This window comes from Alexandromys fortis, unplaced genomic scaffold (assembly GCF_014885135.2).
Source record: "Alexandromys fortis isolate MF-2015 unplaced genomic scaffold, M_Fortis_MF-2015_v1.1 scaffold_119, whole genome shotgun sequence".
NCBI classification, from domain to species: Eukaryota; Metazoa; Chordata; class Mammalia; order Rodentia; family Cricetidae; genus Alexandromys; species Alexandromys fortis.
The window spans coordinates 2,752,972-2,780,002 of NW_026067991.1; the positions used below are offsets into that span (position 1 = coordinate 2,752,972).

Below are 27,031 nucleotides of genomic sequence, written 5' to 3' on the forward strand. Positions count from 1 at the left end.
CTCCACGCGTGTGCCGTGGCGTATGCACATGGGACACAAACACACTCCTAAATAAATACATGTAAAACCTAATGTGGAGCTTTTTAGAGCACATGGTTTGAAAGCACGGTTCTTAATAACTGTTTGGATTTGCTCCTGCCTGAACATTTTGAATGTGGCGTGAGATCTTAAGGGGTCACCCGTGTATTTCCAGTTGTCTTTTTTCTTTTTCGAGATGATGTCCCATGTAGCCCAGCCAGGTACTCATACTCATTATGTAAGGTGATGACCCTTGAATTCCTGCTCCTGCTGTCCCCATTTCCCAAGTGTTTTGAACCAGGACACCAGCTGACATTTCCTCACTTGTCTGAGAGAGGCAATGAAAAGTTGCCTAGAGCAGAAATCATGACTCTTAGGTTTACTTCTGATTTGTCATTGATTTACAAAATGACCACAGAGTCTTTATGCTGTAGCTGCATGAGTACCGCATTGTTTGCTCCTGTGAGCAGAGTCACCGCCTGCCTGAACTTTAGAAGGTGTGTAGACAGTAAGGTCTCATTTGAGGTTGTGTAAGATCTCTAGGATGAAGTCAGTGCTCAGAATCACCCTACTGACTGCTGGTGCATGAACTACAGGTGATGCATGTGGTCCTGTGTCAGCATCTTTGGAAACGTGTCTTCATATGTTGCTTTCCTGTGTATATATATGTGAATGTGTCACTTGTGTACATATTTGTTTTTGACATTGCTTCATTTTCTTCCCCTTCCCAGTGTCCCCTCCCATCCCGAAGGTCTCAGCACACAGATGATAGTGCCCTGTTAGTGGTAAGAGAACGTGCAAGTGGAGTTCGTGTTATTTCCAGCTGTTGTGCTTTCACTTAGAGTTGATGTAAATACCATAAAACATGATGGGCGCTGTCACTAAATGCCTTATAAACAACCAGAACTACCTCTTTCCGTTAACTTTGTGATCTGGCCAGGCTTCCGGGGCTTCCCAAGGGAAAGCATTTACATTAAGAACCCTGCTGGCTTTATATGTGATGAGACATAGTGTCAGAGTTAGTTTTGTAAATGCCTTTTCTGATTTTGAGGGCATCTTGTTAATCACTGATTTAGTTCGTGAGTCACACCTGTGTGCTAAATGGAGTCCCACCCTCCATGAAACTAATTATATATGACAACCTATTTTATCTGTATTTGTTTTTGTTGTTTTCATTTTTACAAAACATCCTTCCGCCCTTGCAAATCCAAGCAGTGTTCCACATGCACACTACACTGGCGCTGGAATACCCCACTGGTTGCAGAAGTGGGGACAAAGCTTTATTTACAAGCTTGAAGTGTAAATACTTGTGAAGATTGTTCTTCCGTGCTCATTTGTAACTCAGGAAAACATTAACTGGAGTACTGTCTATTAGTGGTTTTGATACGGTTGTACTTTATTGCCTGTTGCTTCAACCCCTAAAGTGGGTGTAACATGAAGGCTTTATTTCAAGTTCTTTGTGTCAGTCTTGAAAGAGAATTCTAACCACTGATAAAACTGCTTTTTCCATCATGTTTTATGCTTTTATTTTTAACGTTTTTTTTTTTTTTATTTTGTAGAAAAGATTTTCTGTTTGTAGCAACTCCTAGCTTAAGTGCTAGAAACTGCCATTGTGTGTGCTGTGCAGATTCAGGCTCTAGTGAAAAGGTCCTTACAGTATAACTTATTCATGTCTCTTTGTATTCTGCAGTCTTCATTTCTGTTAAGATGGATGCAGTAGATATTAACTGGGCAGTCTTAAAAGTGGCCAAGATGACAGCCTCTAGAGTACTAGCAGAAATGAGCTGCCATGAGGAATGGAAACAATTTCTATAGGAAATAGTCAGGGTCTCCGAGGCCAGTTATTTCACTCAGTTCTCACAGCAATCCGGTTAGTAGTGAGACAGAGAATGCCTTACCTACCCAGGTGTGGCTTGTCCAAGGTCTCGAGCTGCTAAATCCAGAACTGGATTGGAATCTAATCCAGGGCCCATAGTAAATACCCATGCTGACTTGCCTCCATGCTAAAACTGGCATGGCAGGGAACCAAAGATGAGATCTAATAGCACACAGAGTAAGCGATAAAAGTCTGAGTGTCCATATGTTTCTGTCAAAGAAAAAGAAAAACAGTAATAGTAAGATGTCCTTAATGTGAAATCTGAAATAGTGTTTTGCCATTGACAAAACACAAAACCTTACATTTCGGCTACTGGTGTCCAGGCCTGATTTCCTGAATTAGACGGCCTTGTAAACAAACACTTTGGGTGTTGTTACGACCTCCTGGATTTCCAGAGCTCAGGAGGGTGATCACAGGCAACAGGTTTGCTCAAGTTCAAGGCCATCCTGGACTGCACACCTAGTTCAGGGCATGCTTAGACTATGCGGCAAGGCCCTCAGAAGTACCCAAATAAAAAAGTAAAAGCAAAGTTCATATTCTTTGTATGATAAACAGTATCCAGCCAACATTGACCAAAGCTGGGTAATGGAGAATTAGGCGTTCAAGGTCATCTACTCATCTTAGGGAGGGAGGGAGGGAGGGAGGGAGGGAGGGAGGGAGGGGAAGAGAGAGAGAGAGAGAGAGAGAGAGAGAGAGAGAGAGAAGAAAAAAGTAAGAGTCATATTTTAAATCTGATCTTCTCAGAACTGTTCTTCAGAGGGTTCATTTCATACTGCTCTTAAAATCTACATTTTAAAATATAGCCTGAATGAAATGAAGCTTCGTGTGTTTTAGCTACTCTGTCTCCATCCTTAACTCTGGGCTCACTCTAACTCTTCTTCTCCTCCTCCTCCTTTCTTTTTTGTTCGTCAAATGTGAAAAGGCCTTGTCCTCAGATCTTTGTAATGCTATTCTCTCTCTCTCTCTCTCTCTCTCTCTCTCTCTCTCTCTCTCTCTCTCTCTCTCTCTCTCTGCACGTACTGCTCTTCTCTCTACCTATACTCCTTGATTGATCCGTACTCATTCATTAGAGATCTGCTTAAGCTTCCCATCTTTGAAATGGCTTCTTTTCTGGGACCAGAGAGATAGTTCAGCAGTTAAGAGCACTTGTTGCTCTTGCAGATAACTCAGATTCCAGTTCCCGGCACCCACATGGTGGTTCACAACTGTGTGTGACTCCAGTTCAAGGGATACCGTGCCCTCCTCTGACCTCCAGCAGCCATCAGACACACATGGTGCACATGGTGGAATACATACTTTAAGGCAAAACACCCATAAATCATATAGAGAGTTGGGGAGGCACTGTGATCATGAAAAGATTTCTCAGTGGATAAAATACTTGCCTTGCATGCATAAAGACTTGTGTTTTATTCAGCACCCACTTTAAAAGCCAGGTATTATTACAGGTGCACACTTGTAATACTAGTACTGGGGCCATGTCCAGTGTCCCTGGGGTCTGCCGACCAGCTAGCCTAGCCTACGTGACGTTCACGAGTCAAAGCACTTGCTATGCAAGTGTGAGGACCTGAGTTTGAGGCCCTGGAAGCCACGCAAGGCGGGATTCAGTAGTGCACCTGTACCCTGTGCTCCTGCCCCGAGAGTGAGTGCACACAAACACCGTCACCCCGTTCATTATGCAGCAGCTTGTGACAGAGAGACTCTATCTCCACACATGCATCATGGCACTGGTGCGCCCATACCCCACACACATGTGTAAGCTTACACTTCGTGCACACGAAGACTTTTTAAAAAGTAGAGCCAAATGAAAGTAAGACTACACTTCGCCCTCCTTGATGCTGGCCATTTGGAGCTTCACAGATGCGAAGATGAAGTATGGGGTCGTCTGCACAGCATGAAGCAGAGCCTCAAGTTATACTTTCCCAGTATAACTTGGGTTAATATTGAAAAACACTTTTATTTATTAAAAATAGATCAAAAATGCTTCATTAAAAATGAATTCTCTGGCTGTATTATTTCCTTTTCACAGAACAATAGAAGACACATATTTAGTTTCAAAGTGATTTTGCTAAAATCATAGGTTTTGCTAAAATCTTAAGTTTTATTTCCATGTGAAATAATTTTTCTTTCTTTTCTTTTTTTTTTTTTTCGAGACAATATTACTTTGGCGCCTTTCCTGGAACTTGCTCTGTAGACCAGGCTGGCCTTGAACCCACAGAAATCTGCCTGTCTCTGCCTCTTGAGTGCTGGGATTAAAGGTGTGCACCACCACTGCCCAGCATAAAATTTTATTAAGAAATACCTCTTTTTTATTACAAGATGTATGTATGTATGGGAAACATGAGTTCTGAAACATTTGCTTGTCTTTATTTTCTGTGATTATTAGCAGCTATAAAACTAGAATGCTTAATTCTAGATTACTGTGGTCTGACTGAGGTCATGAGAGTATTCTGAATTATATACATAGAAACATTCTGCTATGTAAATGTTACATGATGCCGTTTTCCCCAAATCTTGTCAGCCCTATTAGTATCTTAGTAAACAATTTAAAAGTTTGTTGATGACCTTTCCTCTGCTAATTTTACTGCTTAGCTTCGCCTGCCTGGCATTTGCTAACTCAAATGCTGCCTTCTGTTTCTTCTCTTTGTTTGAAATGTAGTCGCTGTCAGGCATGGAACGAGTAAGCAGCGTGGCTACCCTGCCTCACTCTTCTGCCTTCACACCTCTTAAGGTATCTCTTGTTGCATTAATGCACCAGGAAATTCCAGGAGGGAAACGGGTGTGTTCGAGGGGCTCTTAAATTTTCTATGGATTTGAGTAACGGCAAGGCAGACTCAGGGATCTCCTGAAATATGCCTAAGGTTAGGGAGGTATTAGCACTAGTTCCACCTGACTGCAGGTTTTACAACCAGAGCTAGTCAGGGCCAGCAGCAGTCATTTACTTACAGAGTCTGTAGGAAAGTTCACTCTGACTTTGCTGGAGGTTGGTTATCTACTGTGGTTAATACACACTTGTAGAATTAATTCTGCCACCTAATATGCATACAAAATAATCTGAGTCCACTCTGCACAAGTGTAGATGCCAAAAACTCTCTATAGCTGTGATTCTCAGCCTGTAGGTTTTGACTCCTTTGGGGATTGAATGACCCTTTCACAAGGGTCGCATATCAGATATTTACATTATGATTCATAAAAGTTGCAAAATTACAGTCATGAAGTAGCAATGGAAATAATTTTATGGTTGGGAGTCACGGCAACATGAGGAACTGTATTAAAGGTTGCAGCATTGGGAAGGTTGAGAACCATTGCTCAACGGGAAAGGTTAGCTAATGGTGACTTGGGCCACCTGTGTTTGTGTGTGACTTTTCTTGTGCCTGTGACAAAATATCTGACAAAGATAACTTAGGGGAGAAGAATTTCTTCTGCTTTGTGATTTCAGTCATAATTGTGGGAAGGTGGGGTGTTGGAGGTCACAGCAGTGAGAGTGTGTAAAGGAAGTCTCAGCAATAGGACAGGAAGAGAGGAGTGCAGACTGGGCGCTAGGCACACCTTTAATCCCTACATTCAGGAGGCAGAGGTAGGCAGGTGGATATCTGTGAGTTCAAGGCCAGCCTGGTCTACAAAGTGAGTTCCAGGACAGGCACCAAAGCTACACAAAGAAACCCTATCTCAAAAAAACAAACAAACAAACAAAAAAAAAAAAAGGACCCTCAAGGCCTTTCTCTAGTAATCTATTTGAACTAGCTAGGTCCGACTTCCCAAAAGTTCCACAGCCTCCCAAAACAGTGCCAGCCCCTGCACTGAGTAGTCAAGCACGCGAGCTTGTAGGTAATGTTTCACATCCAACCATAACATTTGTAAACAAAACTCTTAATGGTACCCAGGGAAACACCCTACATTGAACATGGATCTCTGCATCAATATTCATGGGAGAGCACACCAATACAAACACACACACTTAACAAACCCCAGGGATCTTCCTGTCTCTCCTTCCCCAATGCTGGGATTACAAGTGTGTGCCACTATTCCCTATAGGCTAAGCACTCGAAAACATTCATCTATTCAAACCACCACAATCTGTCATTTAATGTTTTCTTTCTGTACCATTAGTCCTTGAAAATGTATTTGTTTAACTTTCTTCTTGTCCCATATCCTTTGAAATAAAACAAGAATAGTTTTGGTTTCTTTCCCCCCACACACACACACATCTGTGTGTATGATGTGTGTGTGTAGGTGTACATGCACATGGGTACACGTGGAGACCAGAAACTGACATCTAGAATCTTCCTCTATGGCTTTCCACCTTATTCATTGAGCTGAAAGCTCTTACACTTGAATCCAAAGCTGGCAGATAAAGCTAGTCTAGCTAGCAAGCTTGCACCAGGGTTCCTTTCCACCCTCCTAGTGCTGCAGTGCGTGTGCTCCCTTGCCCACTTGGCATGTACTTGTGTCCTGGGGATCCAAGCTCCTGTCCTCACACCCATAGCTTGTGTGAAAGCATTTTACTGTTGACCCATATCCTCAGCCAGACTTTTGTTTCTTCAAAGAAAACAGCTCTTACCTCATTTGCATGTTGAGTCCCCATTTCCTAGTTCCTGTTACTCTTGTTTTAAATTAAATTTCTTACCTAAATTTTCATTTATTTCTCAACATCCCAAACCTAGTTTCTGTCTTGGTGAACATGACTTGTACCAGAAATGCAATCCAGTCTTTACTCAAGTACAGTTATCTTGTACAGATCGAAGTTCTTGGGCCAGGATAAAAACACTAGCTGCCAAGACTGATTCCCTGGGTTGATTCCCAGCCCGTGGTGCAAAGAAAGATCATACTCCAAAAAATCAGCTTTCATCCCCCCCCACACACACGCACACACTCACACACACACGGTAAAAAAAAATAGTTCTTAGGCTACAAATATCAAATTAAGGAATAATTAGCAGAAACATTTTCACATGTCCAAAAAAATATTCTCAACAGCATGACTTTTTTTAAGAAGTTAAAATTCACCACAGCAGTGGTGGTGCACACGTATAATCCCAGCACTCGGGAGGCAGAGGCAGGCGGAGCTCTGTGTGTTCAAGGCCAGCCTGGTCTATAAGAGCTAGTTCCAGGACAGGCTCCAAAGCTACAGAGAAAAACCAAAAAGAAAAACCAAAAGAAGAAATTAGAATTCAGTAATGGTTAATTTCATCTCACAAAACTTCAAACACAAATAAGAGATTTCTGAAAATGTTGAATCCTGAGATGGGGAGAAATATGGGAGCAGATGGTTTTATGTGTTAGTTTTAAAGTCTTGGCCACTTTTCTCAGGCTCTTAGCTATGATCTAGTAAAATTTTAAAGCCTTGATTAGTTCAAATATCTGTTGTTGCCATGTCATAAACTTAGGTTTAGATGTAATTGGGTATCGGGGCCTATAGTTTTGTTGTTGGTTTTTCTTTTTTCTTTTTTTCTTTTTTTGGTTTGATTCTACTCCCCTGTTGGATCTTCAATATCTTTAACTAGTGAACATTCTTCTTTTAATTTTAATTTTTATTTTTGTATCTAGAATCATAACAAATACATTTTTTGAATAAAAAAATAACCATTTAGTTTTCCCAAGTGCTGACCAGAAGGCTGGCTAGCCCAGCACTCTCTCAAACCCAGCACATGTGAGCAGTACCCTGCCTCCCCACACAGATTCCCCAGACACCATCAGCATCCTTCCTGGGTTCTCTTGTGGATCACAGAAGCACACGGCCAGACAGAAGAGGAGATTGTATTGGCATCCTTGGAGGCAATGCACTGTGTGAGCTGATCCTAAGTGTATAGTCTGCCCATGCAGCAGGATAGAAATGCTGCTGATCCCCAAGTAGCTTGCTGGGGGAATGCCGAAAGCAGCCAGTCCCAGGCAGGGACAGTGCATGAGACCACATGGCAGGTCTCCAAAGATGGCTGGTCCCTGGCCGTGTCCCTGGCGGCGAGCCACATGGCAGTGGCGAGCAAGAGGCAGATGGATAGGTACACCATGCTAAGTGGAGTTGGATATTTATTTAGTGGTTAGGGACAGGAGAAGGGGAGAAGAGCAGAGAGGGGCAGGAGGCCAAAGCTGCCTCTCCGAGAGGACGACAAAGGAGGAGAGGGGGAGGCTGGAAGCTGAAGATCCACTTGCCTCAGCCCAAGGGGGAGGGAGTGGGCATGGCTTGTCTCTTAAAGAGACAGATCATTACAAGCAACGTGATATTATATACAGTGTAGAAGCAGGGCCACCTTGAATGTCAACATAAGACTGAAAATCACTTTACATAAAGTAAGTAAGTAAAAATAATAATGCCTTTTTCTATTTAGAAAAATGCCAGCCCCTGAGTGGCAGATCACAGAAAACACTGTCCGTTGTACCCCAGTTGGATTTCAGAGGTTGACCCTTTGCATGCTTGTGTGGTAGGACTTCCCTACCCTCCCTTCCTAGCTTCCAGAGTGTACAGCCTAACAGTCAACCACCCTAGCAGGCTCAAATGCCCTGGTTGTCCTGGAACTTGTTCTGAAGATCAATTTGAACTTGATCTCAAGAGAGGCCTGCCTTTGCTTTCTGAGTGCTGTGGTTAAAGGGTTTTCAAGACAGTGTTTCTCTGTGTAGCCCTGGCTGTCCTGTAACTAGCTCTGTAGACCAGTCTGGCCTCCATCTCAAGAGATCCGCCTGCCTCTGCCTCCTGAGTGCTGCTGGGATTAAAGGCGTGCTCCATGGAAAGCCCTATCTCCCTCCTAACCAACAACAAAATATTTAACCCAGTTAGCAAAATCAGCACCATCGTTTCAATAGTTATTCCTCTGCGCATACTAAATGTTGCAAGATGAACAAATAACAACCACAAAATGTTTTCCAGAAAGTGTGTTTCCCTTCCACACATCTAAATTCAGACATGAGAACAGGCACCTGGGTTGGAGATTTAGCTCAGTGGTAGAGAGCACCTGCCTAGCAAGTGCAAGTCCACCCTCCAGGCTACATGGTCTAGTAGCTGGAATGTATCCTCTTCCTGCTGATGAGGAGGAGATGAGGAGAACCACCAGCCATTCTAAGGCACTGCCCACAGCAATGGGAATCAGCTGGATTTCCCACAGGAAAAGCAAGCTAGAACTTGGATTCATCCCCAGCTGCAGTTCCAGGACATCCTTTTCCTTCCACACTTTCAGGGTCACCACACTGACATGCAGCTCCCACTAAATGTCTCCTTTCAATTGATGTTGAATGCTCTGGTTACCAAGTAGGTAATTGTTAAGTATTTTTCTTAAACGACAAACCTCTCCGCCAACGCAAATAATCCCAATCAGACCGAATTAAAAGATACCCAGGTTTAATGGGTGCCAGCACTCCCGGGTAGCCCTGGGAAAACATGGAGTGGGAAGAGGGAAAAGGGGAGACCACACGTTCATTCTCTGGGGGGGCAGTTTAAATAGCCTGTGGGAGTGGTCTTGACCTTCCCTGGGGAGGGGTTACCTTTTGACGGGCTTTCTTGACCCTCCCTAGGGAGGGATCACTCTTTGGTAGGCTTTCTCAGAGGTGGGGAGGGAGCTTATGCCAGGAACTGGGGTGAAGCCCCCTAACTAAACAGTAATGACCAACTGCAGAGCCATAGTTGACAGCAGGCAGGTTCCATTGTCACCTGTGTACTTGGATACAAAATGGTATGTGAACATATGAGGTGCTAAGGAGCTGGGCTGCTCAGAGGTTAAGGAAGTGAACATTTCTTTTTTAATTAGATGACCTTTGTTTCCTTTTTACAGATAAACTTTATATCCATTTAGTAAGTTATTGCTCCATTTTTACACTTTTGTCAATGAATTGAAAATGTTAGGATTTGACCAGGTACACACACCTTTGATTCCAGCACCCCAGAGGCAGAGGTAGGCAATTCTCTGTAAGCTTGAGGGCAGCCTGGTCTATGTAGAGTTCCAAGAAAGTCTGGATTTGAGAGATCTTGTCACATAAAACCCTAAGGAAAATGTTAGTACTCATATTCTAGAAAATATATGTCATTTTCTGTGTATGCATGCATATGTGTGTGCATGCATGTATAGTGAAGTCATCTACCACTAAGCCATACCCCAGCAATTATCATGTTTTAAATATATTTTAATAGAAATTAAGAAATGGTCATTGCACTTTCTTTGAAGATTGCATTTTACTTTCTAAAGAAAAACTAGTGCTTAAGAAACTATATTAAAGAGTCTGGAAGGATGATTCAGCGATTAAGAGCACTGGCTGCTTTTCCAGAGGACCTCCGTTCAATTCCCAGTACCTACATGGCAGTAAACAACCGTTGTAACTCCAGGCATCAAATACCCTCACACAGACATACATACAGGCAAAACACCAATGCACATAAAGTAAATAAATCATTTTTTTAAAAAAGAAACTATATTAAAAGGAAAGGTTTCCACAAGGACTCCTAATTATAGTTGAGAAGGTGCCTGAACTGGCCTTCTCCTCTAATCAGATTGGTGACTATCCTAATGGTCATCAGAGAGTCTTCATCCAAACACGGGCCAAGCTCCGGGAGTCCTGTTGAAGACTCCTGGAAGGATTGTTTGAGCCAGGGGGGTCAAAGTCATGACACTGTAAAACCTTGTATGAGAGGAAGGATTGTGTGTCCTGGGGGTGGGGGGTTCAAGGTCATGATAGGGAAACCCACAGAGACAGCTGAACTGAGCTCATGGGACCTCACAGACCAAGGCATAGACCAGACCTAGACCTTCTGTATGTGTGTGACAGTTATATCACTTGGTCTGTTTGTGGGACTCCTAGCAGTGGAATCAGGACCTGTCCCTGGTGCTTGAACTAGCTTTTAGGAACCCATTCCTCATCCTAGGTTGCTTCACCCAGCCTTGATGCAAGCGGAGAAACTTGGTCCTGCCTCATCTTGATGCTTTGAGGGGGCGGCCTATCGCTTTCTGAGTGGAAACCAAGGACTGGTGGATGGGGGAGGGGTGGAAAGGAGGAAGGGAAAACTGCAGTTGGGATGTAAAATAAATTAAAAATAATCTAATAAAAAAGTAAGGTTTCTCTTTTTACATTTCTTAATAACTGTTTATGCCTTAGGTTGATCCTTTCCCACAGTTTTTGGAGATGTCAGTTATATCTTTAGAGGATGCATTACATAAACACAACTAAGCAAACAATTTATCTTTTTAAGAAAAAGTAAAATGATTTTGCCAAACTTTCATTTCTAGACTTAGTTTTGAAGGGAAGTTGCATGGCTTTCGTATATTCCCTAAGTTACTAGAATGTGGAAACTGCCCTTTCTTGGGTAGTAACTGTTGATATGGTCTGTTTCTTCACAGAGTGACGACAGAGTCAGTGTCACCTCAAGCTTTCCTACGACAGAGACAGGTAATAGACACGAAAGTGCTGTGGCTAATTTTGGGGGGGGGGGGCGGGGAGCAGGAACAGAGTCTTGTCAGGCTAGCAAGAACTAATGGTTCTCCTGCCTCATCTCCCAAATTTTGGGATTACAAAGGTACCTGTTATCAAGCTCACCACAGTTATTCTTTACCAGGGTTGCTGTGTGTGTGTGTGTGTGTGTGTGTGTGTGTGTGTGTGTGTGTGTGTAAGAGAGACAGAGATGAGCGTCTCCTGTGACCCAGGCTGGCCTGTTACTTGGTATAAAGATACGGAGTCCTCTGATTCTCCTGTTCCACCTCCAGCCGCAGAGCATTGGCTGTGCCACCCTATCTGGTTTCCATAGCGTTGGGGAGCAGATTGGTCAAACCCAGGGCTTTATGAATGTGCATCAAGCACTCTACCAGCTGAGTCACAGGCCTAGCCCCTCTTTACCAGGATTTCTGTTTTTACTAGTTGGCCACTTGGTAAGGACAATGAATAGGAATTAGCAGGGCTTTATGTTTGCAAGAAACTAAGTTCGATGTATTAACTTTTAGCCTCCATTTGTTGATATACTAAAAATTACAGAATTTTTAAAATAAATAAGCAGCTTTACTTTAAACATGAGTTTTTCACTAATGAATAGAATCATCATTTTATATCATTGCCATGTTTGATTTGATTTTCCTTTTGTGCTATTTATCGGACTTTTTGACATTTGTTTATATCATCTTTGAGTTGCTTCCCATCTCCTTTAACATCATCTTGCTTTTCCATGCTGATATAGTCCATCATTCCCCTGCATATTCTTTTCCTGCTGCTACCCAGAGAAATCAGCCCCAGCGCCCTGAAAGCTTCCTTTTCCGAGCTGCCGTTAGGGCAGAAACCAATAAAGGTGAGTGGTAGCAATTTTAAGTGCATGGCAGAGTGGGGAGTGGCTTTGCACAATGACGTGAACTCTTACATGCTTTCAACGGCACACCTAGCTATCATCTCAGCAGGGGTCTATAACTCACTAACATGAGCCATCTTGGGTTTTTGTTTGGATTAGAAATTTCCTTGGTACCATTTAAAATACAGTGTTTCAACTATGCATGATGGTGCATACCTATAATCCTGCACTTAGGAGGCTGAGGCAGAATTAATTTTAAGGCTAGCCCAGACTACATTTCAAAGTCCAATCTCAAAAGCCAAAACCAAAAACAGATTGAACAAATAAAATGCTCTTTCTGTTAAAGAACATTCTTCCCTTATTATGAACTCTTTCTCAGATCTTTCCATATTGACAAACTATTGAACAGTTGTATACCTATTACCAGCAGTTTTACTTTGAGAAATAATAACGTGTAAAACAAAAGATAGATACAAAAACATTCATAGCAACATTATTTATAATGGTGCCAAACTGAATGTTCACAAGGAGAATAGTGATGAACATTGGTGCCATCTGTATGATAAAATGTCATACAAGTAATAAAAATGATACATACAACAATACTGATATATCTGAAATGTGTGGTACTGATAGATATCTTTAGTGTTGATCAAAAGAAGCCATATGCAAAGAATACATACAACGTGGTTTAATTTATAGAAAGTTCTTAAAAATGGACAAAGTAAATTTATGATCCTTAAGGTGAGGCTACTGGTACCCTTTGAGCTCTGATAGGCAGAAAACATGCAAGAGGCTTTGAAGTATGGGCAAATCTCACTTACTGCACCTAGCCATTTCGTTTTGAAAGGATCATTTATTGGCCTCTATTTAGAACCTTGTAATTTTACATATATATTGTATTTTTCAATAAAAACATTTATAAGTGGATGTAATTCAAGAAAAATGCCATTATATTTATATATTTGAAATTTCTAACCACAGTGGTACTTTAGCTATTATCTTAGTTAGGTTTCTATTGCTGTCAAAAGATACCATGACCACAGCAACTCTTATAAAAGAAAACATTTACTGAGGGCTGGTTTGCAGTTGTAGAGGTTTGGTCCATTATCGTCATGGTTGGGAGCATGGTAGACACGGTGCTGAAGAAGGAGCTGCTATATTTGATATGCAGGTGACAGGAAGTAGACTGTGACACTGGGAGTAGCTTGAGCATAGGGGACCTCAAAGCCCACTCCATAGTGGCAGACTTCCTCCAACAAGGCCACACCTCCCAAAAGTGCTGCTCCCTAAGGGGGTCATTTTCTTTCAAACCACCACAGCTACCAGCCTGCCCACTACCCCTTTTGATTTACTCAGTAAATGTTTTCTTTCTTATAACAATAATTCTCTTTTAAAAATGTATTATTTTACTCTATGTGCATGTGTGTGGTGTGCCCACCACATGTTCAAGGAGGTCAGAATTAGACATTGAATCTCCTGGAACTGGAGTTCCAAGTGCTTGTGAGCCACAACGTGGGTGCTGGGAGTGAAACTGGGCCCTCTCTACAAGATCAAGTCTCTTAACCTCTGAGCCATCTCTCCAGCCCCAAATGATGATACTTTTAAAATGTCAACCAGAAAGTAGTAAACGCTGTATTGGCAAAGAAACTTGCCAGACAAATGTAGCGCTGGCAACCGACCTCTCCCTCTGACTTGTTTTCCAGGGCGTGCCTCACCCCTTCTGTCCTCTGCACCTGACCCTGCAGATCCTGTAACAAGACAGAGAGAAGAGGAGCTGAAATTAATAGACCAGCTGCGCAAGGTGTGTGCATTACCTCTGAATTGCCCTTTGGCAGTGGCGTGTCAATAGTCCATATCCTTTTGTTCACATGCTCACTTCTATGCATTACCATAAAGTCAGTCGTGTCCCTTGTATGCTGTATTTTGTAATGAATGTGAAAGAATTTCATTATTGAGGAAAATTCCTTAAAAGTTTTTATTGAGAAAATTAGATGAATAATTTTAATTTTAAAAGCTCACTTTATCGCCATGTTCATTTTCATTTTCCCCCCGTTTCTGTTTCCCATCATGTTAAAAGGCAGTCTCAGAGGAGTAATTAGAATGCATAAGAGCCATGGGGGTCCACACGTGTAGCCAGCAGTATTGAAGTTCCAGGATCACCACCTAGAGATCCAGACTGCTACGTAGCGAGACCCTTTCTTAAAAGAGAGAATTCATGTGCATGTGCGCATTCTCAAACCCCGTATACATGCTGAGGGATTGGAATTGAACAAGGATCCAGTTTGGTTTCATGTTTTTGTTTGTTGAGACAGTTGTCTCTGTATCACTCAGGCTGGCCTTGATCTCTTTGTCCTCCTCCCTGTGCCTCTCTGATCTGCAGTCACAGGCACGCACCACCATGCCAGGACTTAGCAGTTTCCTACGTCATTAAATGATAGTCATTTCTTTCATGCTTTATACCACTGTGACCTGGCTGCAACGCGACGCGTATGCCCCTCTCTGTCTCTGTAAGTTACTGACCTGAGTTAGAAGGAAAACAGGAACTAGAGAATCTAAGTTATTTCCTTGTTTTCTGGATTCTGTTTTGTTTTGTTCTGATTTTGTTGTTATTTTTGTTTTTGTTTTGAGATAAGTTGTTAGGTTGTGACCCTGGCCAGCCTGGAACTCACTGTCTTTTCTCCACCACCACCCCCTTCCCACCCCCGCCCCGGCTTCCAACTTGCTACAGTCCTTCTGCTCCCCTGGCATCCTAAGTGCTGGGATTATGGGCATATGTCATGGTGTCCAATTTTATTTTTCCTGAATTTCTAACCTGATACATTTCATTGTCTTGCTTTTATATCCTATATGGTAATCACTCTCCAATTAATGCATGACATTTCCTGTCCTTGCAGCATATTGAGTACCGATTAAAAGTATCTCTGCCCTGTGATCTTGGAGCAGCTCTGACTGATGGTGTTGTACTTTGCCACTTGGCCAATCATGTTCGGCCTCGATCTGTCCCAAGCATTCATGTCCCATCTCCAGCTGTGGTAAGTTGTAGTGCCAGGCAGCCCTGGCTATTCATAGGATGCTTTTCAGTTCAGTGGAGTCCATCGTACTGGAAGCTAGCGGTGCAGATACCAAGGGCTCCGCCTCTACTTTCTCGTTCTCACTTTGAACTACAGTAAAAGCAGATACGTAAACAATCATTTACAGCGTGTATTGAGTATTGTAAGAGGTGTGTAAGAAGTATGCTATTGAGATACCAAAAGGGGACTGGTTAACTCTGCCTAGAGAATTAGAAGCCTTCTAGAGAAGTTGAACTAATCCAGTTATGAAATACAGGTAAGAATTGACCAGCTAGCAACTTAAATAAAGGAACTGTGAAGTTGTTGAGAATAGATCACACAGGGCAGTGTGTGGGTACAGACGACAGTAGGTGAAGATGAGAGGTAAGCCTAGGCTGTGATTTAGAGGCTTTAAAATATGTCAAGGAGCTAGAGGTTTATATTAGTGTCAATAGTGGAGAAAAATTAAAAATGCTTGTTTTTTGTTCAACAGGCATAGCAGCATGAAGCACACTGTTAGAACTTTATTAGGGAAGGTTAGCAAGATGGCTCAGCAAGTAAAGGTTCTTGCCACCAAGCATTACAGCCTGGTTTGCAGCCTGGTGTGGTGGAGATGAATCGTGCTGAAAGGGCCCTTTATCCTTTCCTGTTTGTTTACCTTGCCCAGGCTTACCATTGGTGCCTACCGACTGGCTGCTGTCTTGGCAGAATACTGCCAGACTTCTTGAGTTCATTTACTGCCTTACCTCTTGTGGAATCAGGAAATATATCACTAAGAAGCATTTTCCTTGAAAGCCCAATCCTGCATGAACTTGATCAGACATTTTAAATATCAAGTTTTATCCCAGTATCATGCTGTTTGAAGGCAGTTTAGTCACCTTTGGAAAGCAGTGGTACAGGGCCTGGAGAATGGCTCAAGAGGCTATGAGCACTCTGTTCTTGTAAAGGACCTGGGTTGGATTCCCAGCACCCACATGGTGCTTCACAACCATCCATAACTCCAGTTCCAGGGGACCTGCCTGATGTCTTCTTCTGACTTCTGTAGGCACCAAGTACACAAGTAGTACACATATAAGCAAAACACTCAAACACATAAAATAAATCTAAAAAAAGTTTAAAAACAAAAACTGGCACAAGGCCGTAGGAAAGAAGTCTGCCATTGCGTAAAGTGGAAAATCAGGGGTCTGGCCAGGATTATCCTCTTTTGAATTGTACGCTCCGACAGTTACTCAGCCTTTCTAACTCGGGAATATGCTAATGGACATTATCTTTTTACATTTTTAATCATCTTCCTTTTTCTAGGATTTATTTTATTTTTTAAATTATATATATATATATATGTATATTTCTGAATATGGGTCTGTATGTGTGACTGCTTTTCCAGCAGAGTCTAGAAGGAGGTGTCAGATCACCTGGTGCCTGTGAGCTATCATATGGGTACTGTAAACCAAGCCTATCATTCTGATCCCATACTTTAAATGAAATGTTTAATGAAAACAAACTTTAAAAATAAAACTCTTAGCCAAGTCTGGTAGTGTACACCTTTAATCCTAGCACTTGGGAGGCAGAGGCAGGTAAATCTTTGTGAATTCAAGGCCAGATTAGTCAGTTCAGGCCAGCCAGAGCTGCATAGTGAGACCCTGTCTAAAAAGCAAAAACAAATACCAAGTTTTGGGCTGGCGACATGAGCTTGCCCACGAGCCTGGCTACTAGACATTAAAGGGGAAGGAATGAACCTCTAAAAGTTGTCCTCTGACCTCCCTGAGGGCTGCAGCACACATGCCCCATACACTGTGTGATTATACACACAATAATAATAAACATTACATTAAAAGTTTTAAGCTGGGCCTGGTAAATCGTGCCTGTAATCCAAGCACTTAGGAGTTAGAGGCAGGAAGATCAGGCGCTCACAGCCATCCTGGTCTACACAGCAGATTTGAAGTCAGCCTATGCTACATCAGAGCCTGCCTTAAAAATAAGGTTTTCAATGCCTGAAAAAGTGTTTGAATCATTTTAAACATTCAGAACTAAGTGTTTATCTCGTGTTCTTTTCAGTTCGGATCTCATATTCAGTGTAGACTACATTACAGAAATAAACGAGGCAGACTGCTGCCAAAAATCATATGTCGTGCTATTTGAAGTTCTGGGAAAACTTTGGAGGTAGCGGGTTCCTGTAAGATTTGCTTCTTAAGAGTAGACTGTGAGTCCTGCAGTCTGGAGTGAGGATGGAGAGGCTGCAGCCTGCATCCCACTGATGGATGAGCCTTTCCATTGACATTTCCAGAGGAGGGATGTGTACTGAGTACTTGCTCTCTCTCTCTCTCCCTCTCTCCCCTCCTCTCCCATACTCCCATATGTCTCCTTCCCTCAGTCCTTCATTTTCATATGAGCTATAGGAAATTGTGTTTGAGCCAGTTTTTAATTAGCAGCATTAACTTTTTATCCTTGCTTTTGCACAGAAACACGATTTTTTTCTATAACAAGATGATGTCAAAGTCTGTCCTTCCGTAAACAACATTTCAGAAATTTAAGTTTCCTTCTTTTGTAAAACAGTGCTCATGGCTATTCTCCTGATTATTAGCCTTCTCTCCTGAGCTCAGACCCAGGTCCTGACCAGTCCCGACCACTTCACAACTTGCATTTGCTTTCAGCACCGTGAGACAAAGAGCCACTGCCATGTGGAGAGAATTGCTAGCCTAGACGGGTGTGCCAAAGGCAAGCAGTTTGTCCTGTTGGCGTTGGGAGTTTGGTTTTTTGAGACAGGGTCTCACTGTATAGTTATGTAGACCAATCTGGCTGCAAACTCACAGAAATCCACTGCCTCCCCCTCTTGAGTGCTGAGATAAAAAATATGTGCTACCATACCCAGCTCGTTTTTGTCTCATTTAGCCAAGGCTGGCTCTGAGCTCCCTGCCTATACCATGCATGTCCTTTATTTGCAGAGTTGCTGTGAAAATTGGGTCTTTACCAGGGAGCTCCTCCTCCTAGCAAATTTCCCTGGCCTCTCAGTCCAGCTTACCTTTCTCTGGAGCTGAGGCGGCCCCAGCACTGTGCTGTGCACACCTCCTTTATTTTCCTGGCATAAGCAGCAGCAGCGGAGCCCAGTGCCAGTGTGAAGTAGCAGATGAAGCCCAGGCCTTTGTTGTGCTCCATCTGTCAGGAGATCGTGACTCCACAGTTTATGCTTCATCTCCCCTTGCCCCTCTACCAACCTTTATGCTTCATTTAAGAATTTGGCATTGGCAAGAAAGGGAGCTGCACTGGTTTGTCGTTCTGTGAGCTGACACAACTCAGTGTCATCTGGGAAGAGGAACCTCAGTTGAGAAAATACCTCTACCACATTGGCCTGTAGGCGAGTCTGTGCTCCATTTGATTAATGATTGATGTAAGGGCCCAGCCTGCTGGGGACAGTGCTGTTCCTGGGCAGGTGGTCGTGGGCTGTGTGAGACAGCGAGCGAGCCAGTGTAAACATAATTCTTTCATGGTCTCTGTTTCTGCCAGATTCCAGGTTCCCATCCTCCTCGAGTTCCTGTTTGGTTTCCCCTGATGATGGGCTGTAAACTGTAAACTGAGCAGACCCTTTCCTCCCCAGGATACTTGTGGTAGTGGTGTGTCTGCAGCCGTAGGAAGCCAACCAGGCCAGGCCCCGCCTCGTACCCTGGAGTCCTGTCATTCCATCCCAACTGGGAAATTTGTTTCTTTCTGTGCATCTCACTGGCTGTCTTCTTATCATCCTTCATGACAAAGTTAATCCTAGCCCTGAATATCTCTGTCTGGACAAAATTAAAATACTTTCTTTCACTGCTTTTATTTTGTTTCTTCTTATGCCAAGGAATTGTGTTTCCTGTTTGAGAAAACTCGGGTTTTACAAGTGAAGTCTTTTGTTTTCTAGAGATGGTACAGGTGTCCATGAATTTACTAATTTAAAAATCTGTAGGTCATAGTCGCTGCAAGCATCTGGCTTCCATATGTAGTACTTGAACTTAACTTTAGAATATGAAATCCTATTTTTCTTACATTGTGTTTCATAATAACTAGGTTAAAAACAAAACCTTGAGAGGATATGGAATGCCACTTTATTTTCAGTCTTTAGAGATCTTTACAGAAAATTAAGCTCATTTATTAGTAATTAATGAAATTTCCATCATTAACCATTTACCTTTTTAATGTAGCTTTGTAGCCATCGTTAAGACTTTAATTTCCCAGATGTCTAATCTGTTAAATGTAAAAGGACTGGGAGCCAGGTGGTGGTGGCGCACGCCTTTAATCCCAGCACTCGGGAGGCAGAGGCAGGTGGATCTCTGGGAGTTTGAGGTCAGCCTGGTCTACAAGAGCTAGTTCCAGGACAGGCACCAAAGCTACAGAGAAACCTTGTCTCGGGGGTGGGGGGGGTGGATAGGACTGGGGGGGGGGGGGGGGGGGTGGATAGGACTGGGGTTAAGAGTACTGGCTGAAGCTGGTGGTGGTGGCAGTGCACACCTTTAATCTCAGCACTTGGGAGTCAGAAACAGGCAGATCTCTGTGAGTTTGAGGTCAGCCTGATCTATAGAGTGAGTTCCAGGACAGCTCCAAAGCTACAGAGAAACCCTGTCTCAAAAAATCAAAATAAAATAAATAAATAAAAAGCACTGGCTGTTCTTGCAGGGGACCAAGTTCAATTCCCAACACCCACATGGCAGTTTACACCTGTCTATAACTCCATTCCCTAAGATTCAACACCTTCTTCTGGATTCTGCAGTCATTGCATGCACATAATATATAGATAAACATGCAGACAAAACACTTATATGAGGAGGCCAGCACTGGTTTCTGTCAGTAGTGTTTTATTGGCTGCAGCCACACTCCTCATCTCTTGTGGCTGCTTTCATGCTGGCAGAGCTGAACAGTGACGGCAGCTTCGTGGCTCCTGAGATGAGCATCAGTATCTGTCTTTTAGGGGAAAGTTTGCTGAGCCCCAGCATGTGCAGCAGTAAGTTTATGACAACCAACAAGAGTGGTTTTAAAGCTGTGTGCTTTTTGACCTTTGTTGATAACACTGTTTCCCCCCTTTGTTGTCTCTCTGCAGCCTAAATTAACAATGGCAAAATGCAGGCGAAATGTGGAGAACTTCCTGGAAGCTTGCAGAAAAATCGGTGTACCCCAGGTAACGTGTGTTTGCGTGTGTGCGTGTTTGTGTGTGTGTGTATGTGTGTGTGTATGTGTGTGTGTGTGATTGCTCTCACCAGGACTAGCTGTGGACTAAGCTCATCACTGCTAACACAGTGTGTCGTTACAGAGCTCTATCAGTGTTCTCTCCAGCAGTATTCTTTCATGTTTCCTCATTTCCAAGGATCTTTAAAAAGACTGTTAAATATTGATTTAAATAATTGTATTATAACTAATAAATTGAAAATAATTGTTTTATTTTCTTAAGCATCCCCACTAGCTGTTTGACCTATGTACAGCTACACATAACAGAATATTTTCACACGAGTACCATTCAGATTAGAATTCTTTTGTTGGCTTCAGTTTTTTAATACTTGATTTTAATACATCTTAAATATATGTATTCATTAAATAATTTTAAGACTTCACAAAATGTTATAAAAATAGCAGAGTTCTTACGTATTCCTCACCAAATTTCCCAGATGCTAGCATCAAATATGCAAATAGTATAGCTGTACAAACTGAGTGATCCAGACGATAGTCCTGTTAACTAAGTTAAAGATTTAGCTCAGCTTCCACCCATTCTTCCACTAGGCTGCAATCCTTTGGCCGTTAACACAGTGACGACCACCTGTGAGCTTGCGCCTCTATGGCAGTGGTTCTCAACCTGCGGGCCGAGACCACTTTGGGGGTTGAGCAACCCTTTCACAGGGGCCACCTACGACCATGGAAAACACAGATATTACATTATGATTCATAACACTAGCATATTACAGTCATGAAGTAGCAATGAAAATAATTTTATGGTTGGGGTCACAACAGCCTGAGAAACTATTAAAGGATCACAGCACTAGGAAGGTTGAAAACACTGGTCTATTGTAGTTCTTACCATTGATAGTACCATTGTTAAACTTGATAGATTTAATAAGAAATGTTTATAGTGTTCAGTGACACCCCCCTTTCGTTTTGGTTTTGGGTTTTTTTTGGGGGGGGGGGGGAGGTTATGGTTTTCTCTGTGTAACAGTCCTAGCAGTCCTGGAACTAGCTCTGTAGACCAGGCTGGCCTCAGACTCACAGAGATCCACCTGCCTCTGCAAGCTCTGCCACTGAGCCACACCTCCAGTCTCTAAGCCTTAGTTTTGTCTAGTCAGCAGAGAGAAAACAGCAGCCTTTTCTGTCAGCTGCTTGATTAACTGTTGGAAACTCAGGATTGGCTCATCAGAAACGCCAGCTTTGCTCTAAGCCCCATTTATCCCAGTGGTGGTTTTCACCCAGTTCACTGTCCTGCTCTAACTGATCATGTATGCAGTGAGCATCCTTAACTCCAGCTTCACATATTCCAGAGTGGGAAAAAAAGGCCAGTTCCCACCTGCATCTTCTTTAGCCAGCGTGTTCCACACCTGCTCTTCAGCATTACTGGGTAGATCATTCTCTTATTTTTGCTGTGTTATGGGTTCAGGTTTTTTTTTTTCCTTTTCTAAAATCAAGTAAGATATATATTATTCTTATGGACAAATTCAAACTAGAATTTTTCATTTTTATATCATCTTATAAAAGCTTATGAAACCATTTACCACCTATTCTAGGGGACTGGCATGTATTTTCTCCACAGTGAGAGTCCTGATGCCCATATGCGCACATTAGCACTCAGGTTTCCTGTCTGATGTCAGCATCCCTGCTGCCTCCTCGAGTCCACACCCTGTGCACTGCACTGGAGTGTGCCATGCATTGGCACAGAAAATGGGAAGTGCAGAAAGCAGGAGCATGCTGACTCTGCCCATGCCCGTGCTTGCCGAGATCCTCCTCGGCACCATTTCTGGACATCAGAGCTGCCTGTCAGGCCCTACAGAGCCGTCTTGTCTTGGGTGTAAATATCAAACCTAGGACTCTTTCAGAAAGCTACTGCCCTTGGTCAGCAGAATAGAAAAACTGTGTGCTTTACAGCATGCGTTTAAGTCAGCATTTTCCAAGCAGGGCTTACGAGTGTTCATTACAGCCCAGCTGCCCCTTCTACCTGAGCTGAGCTATTCGAAGGCAGAGAGAGATAGAAAAGTACACTTTAAAACTGACCCTTTTCCAATGCGGTTAGCCTGGAGTCCACAGCTCACCTGCAGCTCTTTCCCAGAAAGAGGAAGTAGACATCCACACAAACCACTTCTTCCGACCCATCTGCCTTCCACCCACTTCCTACCAGTTTTGGATGAGTTCTAGTTTTGCTGCTATTTCTCTTGAAAATTAGTCATTTTTCTGGACAGAATGAAGGATAACGAACAAATTCACCAATCAGTAGCTTCAAGCTGGTGTTCTCAGTCTTGCTTTGTTCTTGCCTCCTTCTGGCCCTTGCTAGACTGAAAAACAGGGAACTTATTAGTTAAGGGTGTCCGCCTCGGTGCCCAGGTGTAAAATACGTGTTACCATCGTCCCTTCTCAGGATGAGCTGTGAGGGCAGCGTGGAAAAGCACCCTTGTTCCCCTTCACTTGGAAAATGTGGAATAGGGTATAGAGTGCAGGGTCACCCTCAGCTATGTAGTGTCTGAGACAAGGCTGGGCAGCGTGCGACCCTGTTTCAGACAAAAGAAAGTCAGAGACAAGGGCTAGTCAATTTATGACGGAGAATTGCCTGGGAAGATAGCAATGGTAGAGTCCTTACCCGGGGTCCATCCCCAGCTCACGCTCAGAATATGAAAGAAGCCTCTGGAAAGGGAAGTGTCTGAATAGTCACTTTTACTCTTGTGCTTTTATTAAATGTTTTATTTTTTAAAAAACTTGTGTTTGAATCTACTATCTTATATTCTAGAAGTATTGTGTATGTTAAAGACTATTTTCAGTTTGAATCCACTAATACTTTACCAATAGTGACTAGAAGCTCTGCATTTCTGTTGTGTGTAGCAGTGAGCCATCTAGGGATGGTGGGCTTCATCTGATGGAGTAAGTCAGTACACAGGACTTCCCTAGTGAACCTCCTCATTACAAGGCTGGCCTCAGGCTTGGAGTCAGCAGTTGCCTGTTCGGTGACCACCCCGCTCTGGTCAGCATCCCTCAGTAAGGAAGACTGGGAATGGAGAGGAGGCCCTCCGACTCTCAAGCCTCACACCACTCTGAACCACAAGCCAGCTCTGTCCATTGGTCCCTTAATGCTCATATGGCCAGCCACCAACAAGCACTCTATTTTGCTGCTCAGTAGAAAAGTCTGTGTGCACAGAGGAGCCCACAGCTTTGTCCCTCAGCATTTCCGTCCCTATGCTAAGATGCCGCAGGCTGTGTGTCTGATCGTGCCTGACATGAATACTGAGTTCTGTACTTGTCTGCATTCTGCCCACTGACTGTGTTTTTCTGTTTTCCTTTCCTGCTCACACTTGGACAGGACAATCTCTGTTCCCCTTCCGACATCCTTCAGCTAAACCTCAGCGTTAAAAGAACTGTCGAAACCCTGCTTTCTCTCGGGGCACATGCAGAAGACTCCAGCATTGTCTCTCTGTCTGTCCAGCTTCTGGGTTTTGTGGCATTTTACTGTGCTTTAATGTTAACTCTCTGTGTGCTGTATTACCGGGTCTTCCCCTCTAGCTGACAGTGCAGCCCGTGCCTTCCACCTCCTTCCTGTGCTTGATGCAGGTTTGTTTCTCATACAGAATTACTGACGTGAAAAAACATGTGTTTTTTTCAGAGTGCACCTGAGTAGGTGCATCGTTTCTTTTATGTCCAGAGGGGCAGCACATGGCACAGTAGGCACTAACGATGGCTAACAGAAAGATCATCACTTACTTCCCCTGTCCTGTGGCCTTGTTTCTCGTTTTAGGGGGTGGGATTGAGGCGTTTTTACTGATGCAGTCCTGAGCCGCAGAACTATGCCACTTTTTATACTGTGCTACACTTCAGTCTTGAAGTGACAGATGTCTGAGCCCTTTTACCAGCTGCTCACCGTGACGCTACTGGTGTCCTTTCTACTCTGGAGTACCCTGTCACTTAGTTCTCTGCCCGGAAGGCCCAACTTGCCCTTTTTTTTTTTAAAAAAAAAAAAAAAAAAACAGTATTTGGACATTTAGAAGGCATGGGGCACTTAAACTTCATAATTTTAGTTTGGCCTAAATTTTTAGTTTAAAGATACTAGAGGTTCTCCAGATTGCTCTCTGAACCATTGTATCCATTTAAGACAGTGGACACTGAGCAGAGCCTGCATCTGAGACCTGGCCATGCCTCGCATGTGTGCTGCCTGTGACAGATCTACTGCAGGAATCCTGTTAGACTGTGACGTTTGCAGTACGTGTCACTGCTAGCATGACTGAGTCATTTTTGTGGGTGAACTTGTATTTTGTAGGCTATTGGGAAGATTGTATCGGAACTGCAGGTCCAGTGAAGCTGCAGTCTGTCTCGGAATGCTTAGTAGATCTGTCTCAGGACCTGGGGCCCAGAACAGCATTGCTGCATTCCGATTGCAGTTCTCACCAATGGTGTCTTCATGCTCCATTAACAAAACTGACCAGCAGTTCAAGGGAGACGGCCAGGAACAGCCTGGGCCGCTGCTCCCCTCATGTACTTCTGTCTGAAGCAGGTCGTTCCTAATTGTCCTCACAATGCAGTTACAGACTCGGTGTTCTACAGCGGTGCCTGCCTCCCGGGTGTGTCGCGGACTTGTCTTCTTTTTAAGATACCTAGAATTGACGATTATTGTCTGAATTCTGTAGTTTTGTCCTTTTACACACACACACACACACACACACACACACACACACACACGGAGTATGTGCTGATACACACCTGCAGTCCCAGCCTTTAGCAGCCTAGGCTGGCTACATAGCAAGACCTGTCTTTAAAATAAAAACAGACAAAACCACCGAAGAGGCTGCTGAGCAGTCTAGACGGCAGTGGTGAGTTCCTAGGAAACATCCGCTAAGTTGATGTCTGTAAGCTCCGACCTCTGAGTGGTGGAGTAGACCACTGTGCTCGGCCTGTGCACTGCTGAGCAGATGACAGGGATGCTCCACCCACAGCACACAGGCTTCATCTTTTTGTTGTTATTGTTTGGTTGTTTGTTTTTTTGTTTTGGCTTGTTATGGTTTGATTTTAGTTTTTTAAGACAGGGTTTCTCTGTGTAGCCCTGGCTGTTCTGTGAACTTGATCTGTAGACAGGCTGGCCTCAAACTCAGAGATCTACCTACCCTTATAAAAGGTATGTGTTGGGGCTAGAGAGATGGCTCAGTGGTTAAGAGCACTGGCTGCTCTTCCAGAGGTCCTGAGTTCAATTCCCAGCAACCACATGGTGGCTCACAACCATCTGTAATGAGATCTGGCGCCCTCTTCCGGCGTGCGGGCATACACGGAGGCAGAATGTTATATACATAATTAATAAATAAATCTTTAAAAAAAAAAAGGTGTGTGTCACCACTGACTAGCTCTTGCTGTATTTTGATTGCAATCCATTTTGTAACATTCCGAGTGATACAGAGTGTAATGGAACATTCCTAGAGCCCTCGAACTTAAGTTTGAGGCCACCCTAAGCTATACATAGCAAGACCTTCTCTCAACTATAAGCAAAAAAGTAATTTTTATCCAGGCATGGTGGTACACATGTTTAATCCCAGCATTTGGGAGGTAGAGACAAAAAGATCTCTGAGTTCTAGGCTGGCCAGATCAACATAGCATGCTCTAAGACAGCCAGAACTACATAGAGAAACCCTGTCTCAAAAAAACTAAAAAATAATAATTTTGATGAGAAAAAGAAAAGCCAGTAAGTGTTAGGCTAAGATTTGCCTTTTTCTTACAAGAGTAACAAAGTAGATATATCCAGCTTCTTACCCAAAGGAACGGTCTTTTTATGGATCAGTTATCAAGATGTGAGTAAGCTTACATAATGGTTCCTCGGCTTTGTTTAATCTGCTGAATTTTACAATATGAAATACTTTACTTTTGCAAATACAATTTTTTTTTGGGTGGTTTTGTTTTGTTTTGTTTTTCAAGACAAGGTTTCTCTGTGTACCCTTGGCAGGCCTAAAATTTGCTCTGTAGACCAGACTGGACTCGAACTCATAAAGATCCACCTGCTTCTGCTTCCCAAGTGCTGGGATTAAATGTGTACACCACTGCCCAGTTTTCAAATACAGTTTTTAAGACAAGATCTCACAATGTAGCCTTGACTGACCTTGAACTCACAGAGACCTGTCTGGCTCTGCCTCCTAAGTCCTAGGAACACGCACACCCAGCTAAAACACAATTTTTTAAGATCTGATTTTTTTTAAACTAATTTAGGTTTACCCTACCATGAATTACCTGAGGTAGAGCAATGTTTCTTATTTCCATTTAACTCTGAGGGTTGTGGCTTTCAGAATGGAGCTATGGTGCAAGTCCTGGGCCCTCCCTTCCTGCAGTTAGAGTCATCACAGAATTATGAAGCGTTCCTCAGTCTGTGATTTCCTCCCCAGAGTGTCCTCTGTAATGCTGTTCTCCATGTGAGCCATGCTGTAACTCGGCCTGTTTTTCTATTTTGATGTGCTCTGTAAGTCGGCCCTGATCTTTTGTCAGATAGTGTGGCTTCCTCCCGCTGTGTAAATGTGTGTCACCTGTCAGTCTTCCGCTTTTCTGTATGGACCTTTAACTGTGTTAATAAAGTGACCCTGAGTGTGAGACACCATCTGCGTCTGCCTCCTTTAGCAGGGTGGGTTTACCAAGAACTTTCCGTATCTCGCTTGATTATTATGG

General features: G+C 43.2%; 1 protein-coding gene across 15 annotated transcripts in view; it reads left to right on the forward strand.

The window, feature by feature from the left end:
- Window positions 1–27,031, forward strand: part of Lrch3 (leucine rich repeats and calponin homology domain containing 3) — a 106,041-nt gene that overhangs the window by 75,778 nt on the left and 3,232 nt on the right. For 3 of the 15 annotated variants that reach the window (XM_050159746.1, XM_050159747.1, XM_050159748.1), the window contains 5 exons: window positions 11,209–11,257; window positions 12,036–12,143; window positions 13,847–13,944; window positions 15,038–15,175; window positions 20,259–20,336. In XM_050159746.1, coding sequence (XP_050015703.1) covers window positions 11,209–11,257; window positions 12,036–12,143; window positions 13,847–13,944; window positions 15,038–15,175; window positions 20,259–20,336 — 471 coding nt within the window. Of the gene's footprint in view, window positions 1–749; window positions 804–4,550; window positions 4,623–11,208; window positions 11,258–12,035; window positions 12,144–13,846; window positions 13,945–15,037; window positions 15,176–20,258; window positions 20,337–23,702; window positions 26,964–27,031 lie in introns of those variants that run through there. The other 12 variants (XM_050159738.1, XM_050159739.1, XM_050159743.1 and 9 more) reach the window with 8 other exon arrangements.